Source organism: Gavialis gangeticus, unplaced genomic scaffold (assembly GCF_001723915.1).
Source record: "Gavialis gangeticus isolate Ggan-Ray unplaced genomic scaffold, GavGan_comp1, whole genome shotgun sequence".
In the NCBI taxonomy this organism is placed as follows: domain Eukaryota; kingdom Metazoa; phylum Chordata; order Crocodylia; family Gavialidae; genus Gavialis; species Gavialis gangeticus.
The window spans coordinates 47,828,102-47,835,779 of record NW_017728997.1 but is presented as its reverse complement, the minus strand read 5'-3'; the positions used below and the strand labels follow the sequence as shown (position 1 = coordinate 47,835,779).

The 7,678-nt window shown below is 47.7% G+C and overlaps 1 protein-coding gene across 2 annotated transcripts in view; it reads right to left on the bottom strand.

The window, feature by feature from the left end:
• FAM166A (family with sequence similarity 166 member A) overlaps nt 1-5,105 on the bottom strand; it is a 78,890-nt gene extending 73,785 nt beyond the window's left edge. The window contains exons 1-2 of one of the 2 annotated variants that reach the window (XM_019505169.1): nt 5,069-5,105; nt 2,098-2,219 (exon numbers count right to left, since the gene is read on the bottom strand). In XM_019505169.1, coding sequence (XP_019360714.1) covers nt 2,098-2,153 — 56 coding nt within the window. In that variant the 5' untranslated portion in view covers nt 2,154-2,219; nt 5,069-5,105. The other variant, XM_019505168.1, reaches the window with a different exon arrangement.
• Nucleotides 5,106-7,678: the final 2,573 nt, after the last annotated feature.

Below are 7,678 nucleotides of genomic sequence, written 5' to 3'. Positions count from 1 at the left end.
CTGGAACCACTTCCAAGAGAAGTGGTGCAGGATCCTACCCTGGGGGTTTTTAAAAGGAGGTTAGATGAACACCTTGCTGGGGTTGTTTTACCCCAGTACTATTTCCTGCCATGGCAGGGGATCGGACTAGATGATCTACACAGGTCCCTTCCGACCCTAGAAACTATGAAACTATGGTTTCTTGCCCAGCCAATCCCAGTTCCCCATCTCCTGTATCCTCCCATCTAATCTGTCTCATCCCACCCTACATCCTTTGCTGCACCTCAGTTGTTTCAAGTCTCAGTCTCTGTACCCAGATAATTCCACTCTCTCCTGCTGCCTCATTTGATCCAAATATTGCTGCCACACATTATTCCCATATCCATTTATCTGTTGGGCTCCTGTTTCCCAACTCCTTGTCCAGCTCTGACGTGTGTCCCCAGCACTCTCTTTTCATATCATTCTTTACCTTGGACTTGCTTGTCACCACTGCATCAGAGGAGAAAGCTTTCTCCTCCTCACTGGCCACTGAGGAGAGTAGATGGGCATGTCAGCAATATCTCATGCCAGGACACTCTACAATCTTGATGTAGATTACCTTCAGAGTCCTGCTGGCACCCAGGCATAAAATCTCAAACATATCAGAGACCAAAGTCAAGAGTGACTGTAGGGGACATTACTGGAATGTCCTCAATGCTATACTTCCATGGAAGTACACAAGAAGCTGGTGGGCAGGTCATGCAGGAAAGTCTCTTGCTTAAACACACTACCACCACAGTATGCTCATCATAATAATAATAATGCTCATCTACAGGCATAGGAAAGAAGTCTCATTGTTTTCCATTCTAGGAGCAGTGTTTGGGAGCAAGATGGGGGTACAGAGCCAGGATCACAAGACAAGGTCATGGGGCAGCCCCTGCTCTGTAGGGGGAGGTGTACAGGGGAGGTATGTGCGTCTGTGTGTGTGTGCAGGGGGAGTTGCCTGGGCACTAGGTCCTGGGGGCCAGCTAGGGTGAGGTGAGGAAGGAGGGTGCAGGGGGCACATGAAGCAGAGCTCACCTGGGCAGTGCAGTCCACAGTTGCCCCCATGGCACTCCACATTGGACTGAGCCCTGCTCAGGACAGCCTACTCCATCCCATGCCCACCGGCCCTGGCCAGCAGGCACAGCTTCTGTCAGGACTGCTTCCGGTACAGCTGCAGCCACCTGACTGCTGGCTCCACTCTCTACACCTCCAGCAATGGCTCCTGCTGCATCACTCCAGGAATGGGGTAGGAGCCAACCAGCTGAAGCTTCTTGTGGGCCAGATTCACCTCACAGAGCCAGGTCATTTAGCTGGAGATAAGCCTGGTCACGTAGCTCACAGGGTCTCCCCACATATCCAGAAGTTTTCAGTGGTATTGATAGTTGCCCCTCCCCTGGTGCAAAATTTCTGGATCTATGGGGCCAGATAATATGGCCATGTATGCTAGATTGTTCCAACAGATTGGGGGGGTGGGGAGAGGAAAAGTCAGATTGGACCACTCTGTGCATCCATGGACCAGTCCCATGCAGGATCTTGCCCACAGACTGACCCCATGCCACTTACCTGGCCTGCACAGCTAGAAGGTTGACCACACTGTGCTAGGTAAGCAAAGCAATGCAGTTTCAACTCCATACAGCACAAGGGAGGCCTATCACTCAGATCTCCTACTTAGTTAAGTGCCCTAACCACTCAGCTATCGGAGCTAAAACACAGGATGGTCCTCCTCCCCATTCTTCCCAGACTTATGCTTAGCCATGTACATACATAAGCAAGCTCAGTCTACACATACATACTTGTGTATCCACAGTAGGAAAGGCAGGGTCAAGAATATCCATATATATTAAGAAAGCTAGTATTTTAGGTACACAGAGGAAAACAGAATTCTATTCGCAGTCTTTAAGTGCACTGTATTATGCAGTTCCTCCCCCCACCACCATGGAACTCCCTTCCTCATTCATTAAAATCCCCATTGAACAATGTAATTATAAAAAAGAAAAATACTGAAGTTTATAGAAACAATATTTTTCCTTAATGTGATCAAATTATTTCTGCAATTAAAAATTACATACTGCTTCTGTGAAAGTTGGAACTTACCCTGGAATGTAGTGAGGCTCTGGAGTAAAGAGGCTGTGTCTCTGTGGAGCTGTCATTGCATTTGTACTGTGGATGGTCAGCTCACGCAAGGCAGATGCAGGATTGAGCAAAGTCAAGCAACACTGTAGTCAAGACAACCATTGTGAAGTTATCATAAACAGCAGCATCATGGGCAAAAAACACACTTCACAATTCAAAGAAAAACCAAGCCGTGGAATCACTGTACTTACTAGTTTTCTGAACTAAAATTTATAAACAGACAACTGGGTATGGTGAGGTGAATTTATGCATTTCCCCAAATGCAAGTTAACTTAGTTGGCATCATTTACAACAATGGGAAAGTCCCCCTAATTACTAGTGTTCAACACCTTTACGTCTGTGTTAGGAGAGTGGCCCACAACCATTAGGCTATGGTAGCAGGTTCCTTCAACTGTTCCTTGTTTTATATTACAAAACCATGGACTGAAAAAAAAGAAATAAGGTTGGTAGAAGGGAAAAGAACCAAGGATCTTTTCCCTCCTAGGGAAAGTGCCTTTATCACATGGTAAACTTCCTTCTCCTTCAGTAAGACAGATGGAAAATGTCCTTATTTATTCTACTGTATAACTTGGGGTTTACAGTATTCGGCTAGAAGAAATAGGGAGATTTAAATTCAAGTCTGTTCAGGATAAGGACATCTTAAAATGCAAGTTTCCCACTTTTTGTGCAAGAGTGTTTAAACCACTAAGCTGGGAAATAACCAATACGAAAGCCAAGTTAGAGGGAACTTCATGAAGTCACCGTGGCCTTTGCTCAAGACAGGAGCAACCACCCCAGCTGAGTGCATGTCTAACCTGCTCTTGAAAATTGCCAGGATAGAGTTTCCACATGAGGAAGAAAGCTCAAGATTGTGCGAGGCATTACACTGTGTGGAGAGGAACACCTTTCTCTCAGCAGAAAACTGGTTCAAGTAGGGGATGGGGAGTGGCACAGAAAGAGAGCTCTTCTGGAAAAAAAGAAAGCTGAGAACATTTCTAACCAGGAAGTGCTCTCTCCTGCTACACCAACTTGAACAGCTTTATTCTTTTGTGCCACTCTCTCACAGTCTTTTGTTGTGCCCCCTCCCCCTGTGCCCCCAGGGGAAAGTAGGAAAGTGCTGTACCAGCTCCAGTGGCCCAGGACAGGCTGTCAGGGAGCCCTGCGGATCCAGCTGCTGGCACCAGATGCCTCCCACCACAGAACATAGTCAGTTGGACAGTTCTAGCCATAGTACAGGAGCAGATCCAGAGCTGGTACAGTGGTAGTCATACTCCTTTCATATCACACAGAAGCAACAGCCAGGGACTTAGGTTGATCAGTCTTGTTCTCCTGATTTTTTTTTTTTAAAGAAGAGAAGCATTATGTTGGCCCTTTTCTAGTCCCCTGGAATTTCACCTGTCTTCCGCTATTGTGCAAATATCATTGCTAGGGGCTCTAAAGTCCCTTCTGCCAGTTCCTTCAGCACCCTGAGACAGAGTTCATCATGCAAGTTTCACTTGAATTCAGTTAAGCCAATCAAAGCTATTACAGTTTATTTCATTATCATGATCTTTGACCTTTCTCCTTCCTTGCCTACGCAATTTTGATTAGATGTTTAGTTGCCACTTACCTTTTTTGTGAAAAACAAAGCTAGAGTATTTGTCAAACAGCTCCTCTTTCTTTGCATCTTCTTCTGTTAATGGAACTCCTTGGCTATTTAGCAGTTGATTTGGGATAAGGGGGGGGGGCAGCACACAAGAAAACACTTTTGTGACCAAAGTATTTATAGAATCCAGTTTTACTTAACTTCCCTTGTCAGGTGCAACTCATTTGCTTTCCTGATTTTCTCCTCCCAAGTTCTTGCTTTTGCACAATATGCTTTCTTAGAGACTTATGACCCAGCTGAGTCCTCCATACACATCCTATATTCCTACCAAAGCCTGTTTAAGTTCCACCTTAGGCAGAAAGCTCCTTTAGTGATCTTTCTCCCAGAAGCTACGCAGTTCAAAGTCCAAGGCCACTTTGGATGTGGAAATAGCTCTGGCCTATTTCCTGCATGCTTCTTTGTGGGGATAGTTGAGAGATCCAAGGGTTTTGCTTCTGGACCTCAAACTCTCCGACTACATTTCTAGCTGTATTGGACTCTGTGATCCAAATGCACTCCAACGGACCTCAGGCTATTTCTGATGCCTTCTTTAGGGTTCTCCATTTTGGAGATTTGTAAAGCAGCAACTTGGAGTTTGCCCAAATGTTATTGAAAATGGTATGGGTGTGACAGAAAATAGGAAGGGCAGAAACAGAAAGAGGAGACAAGGAAAATGGGAGTGAGGGAGATGAGGGAGAAGAAAGAGAAATGGGTTGAAGACCCTGGAAATTCTGCCCTGCTCACCAGGAATGCAGAAAGAGAAATCCTGCCTGTAGGTCGCTGGGCAACATGGTCTCACTGATAAAAAGGACTGTGGTCACAAGCCCCTGTGACCATCAACCAGGGCCAGTGCCCCAGCCACAAAGGCAGAGGTAGAGAAGCTCAGGCCCATGAAGATGCTAGGTGATCCCTGTTCCTTCAACACCTTCATGACTAGTGCTGCTAACAGTGACAGTCACTATATTGTGCTCAAGTAGAAGAACATTAATTAATCAAATATACACATTTGGGTATGTGCATCTATTCTTCAATTCTCTAATATGTAAAAGGCCTTACCGAATTACCTCAGGTTTACAAAACATCTAGTCCCAAGGGCCTGATGCTATATAGAAGGCTTAAAGCAAATGGAAGTGGCCCCTAATAATTCCCTTACCAAAGCTGGGAAAAGGACCATATGCAAACCCAACTCCCAGCTCCAGGGCAGAGAGTAGATCAGACACAGGTCTAGAGTGTATTGCCCTCTGGCTGTTTCCTGCTTCCTAGGAGGTGAAGCTGGAACATGAACAGGAAGGCATGAGAGAGAACAGTTCTAAAAAATGTCTTACTTACCTGGGGGCCAGGCAGGGTCCTTCATGGCTCTAGAACACAGGGATCTTTCTCCCTTAGTGCAGAGTGGAGAACTGAGAATTAAGCCTTCAGGTCTCTTACTGCAGCAATTGTGATTTATAATGAACGTCCACATACATAAGGAAAACGTCTGCCTTACTCCGGGCAGGTCTTAAAGGATAGTGCCAATCATGGGAGCAAGGCTTGTGGCCAATGCTCTCGGCTTTTCAGCTTGACTGGATTAGCCTATTGAGCCTGGTTCTGCAGCACACTCTTCCGATTTACCTGCAGCAGAGCAAGAGCTACATCTACAGGTGTGACTGTTTGCCTTGCTCCTCTCCCAAGAACCTGAGACATGAAGAGTGCCTTCCCATATAGGTAAAACAAATAAGAAGTTTGTGTATAAGCTGCCAAACTTGAGGAGCTTAGCTAAGACTTTGCTTCTGATGCCCCTGACTGCAGCAGTTGATTTTGTCCACATATATTTTTGAAGGTGCCTGGCAGCCCAGCTAGGCTCTCAGAAGCAAGCTATAAAGGACTAGTCTATGCTTTAGGCAAGGTGAATATAAGCATTGTAATGGGTGCCACCTGCAAAGATGGATACGGGGCCCTCTAGCAGTCACCCCAAGACTATTTTGCATTCTGACTTACTAGGGTACTGCCCTGTGTTTGCCTACCACACCTTGACATTGCCTCCCAAATTGGTGTTATCAATCTTGGCTTACCCCCACACCAACCAGCTTAGCCTAGAGTACCCTTTAGCCAGGCATTCTTAATACCTCTCTACTGCCCTGCAGAAGTCTTCCCCCATACCTCATGGCTAACACAGACAAAACCATCGAGTTTGTTATAAGTAAGATGACCAGCCAACTCTTGCCCCTCTCAATCCGGAAAGTGCCTAACACATCCAAAGCCACCACTGCTAGTTGGCTATCCTATATCAGCCTCTCAAGGCTACCTTACTGCTTGTATTTTGTAGCCCCCATTCATCAGCTTAGAGCCTTCCCTCAAAGGAACTCTGTTCCCCACTGTGATCTAATTCAGACAGACTGTCATAGATTCCCAAGTTCTCCTTATCCTAGTGCTTCAGATAAATTCTTCCACAACCCCAGCTTGGGCTAGACTGACTTCTCAACCCAAGAGCCAGGCTCATATAGCCCCTAGGCTTCATTTCTGGTCACCTCTCCCTCTTATGATAAAGCACAGGGGTTCCTTAGTAGGGCTGCGTGAAATTTTGCTGGCTGTTTCATTTCGACACTGTTTCAACTCATTTCGAGGTCGAAACAGCAAAATCAAAATGAAACAAAGGGCGGTGAAACAGCCTAGATACAAAACGACGCTAGTCAAAATGTTTTGACCACAGCGCTGGGGAAAAGAACTCAGCCCAGCTGGGCTGACTTCCCATCCCCAGCGCTAGATGGCACTGAGGTCCAGGAGTCAGCCCAGCTGGGCTTCTTCCCATCCCCAGCGCAGCGCAGCGCAGCCCAGCCGGGCTGATTCCTTGACCCAGCATGGTCTAGGCTGTTTTACACAGCCCTATTCCTTAGTAGTAGTCTGCAGGCTTTTATCTCAGCTGTATGTGGCTTACTGCTCTCTACTGGTTGCCTGCAGGAGTTGCCTCTTTCTAATCGAGTGAAATAGACTTCACCAAATGGAGCAGATCAGCAGTGCCGTGATGTGTGCAACATAGCTGATCCACTTTGTTAAGCAAAACATAAGTTATCCCTGTCTTTGATGGTGTGGGATAAGTGGGTGATGTGATCTCCCCACTTTCACTGCTGCCCCAGGCCTGCACTATAGGTCTGAAGCAGCTGGGAAAGATGCCTCCACTATCAGCCAGCCCCATGGGACTGGCTGGGTTAGGAACACCCTGTCCCAGGTGGAGATTTCCAAGCAGGGAAGCCCTTTTTCCACTCCCCAGACCCACTTCACAGGTCTGGGTGAGCAGGGAAAGGGCCACAAAGGTCTGCTGCAGTAAAGCAGCAGAATCTATTACTACTTCTTGTTGTGCCACTGGTGTGATACCTGTCATGCGGTGCAACAAAGGGCAAGGACATCTATTTGTGCCGCCTTAAAAAAATGTTAGGCAGCACAAATGAGACTACAGACAGGTAATGTCTGTCTCCACCCAGAGGAATGCCTGTTACAGAAGCCTGTTACAGCGTCTTGATATGAAATGTCACTTTTCTCCTCCCCAGGTTATAAATGGCCTCAAGTGCTGCGACCAGGATGCCTATGCTGAGGTGAACGGAGGAAATGACTTTGCCCTTATGGGTCCTGCTGTGATAAGGCACCTTTCCATGCAGTCCGGTGGAGGGAGGAAAGCCCTGTTCCTGCATGAGCGATTGAACCGATGAACCCGAGGCACAGGGGGAGATTGAGGGCTGGGGACTTCGGCGCCAGGCGGGTCGCTCCGGTCTCTAGTAGATAGCGGCGCCCAGCGCCAGACCTGGGAGCGCATGCCGCCCGGGGTGAATCGCAGGGGAACCAGGCACCGGGGGCTCGGGCCGGCAGCTCCTCGACGCAGCCTGCAGGAGGGCGGCGACCGAGCTCCGGCCTCCGCTCGCCCCGGGGAAGTCAGGCCCGGCTGTCAGCTGCGCCTCGGCAGGGAGC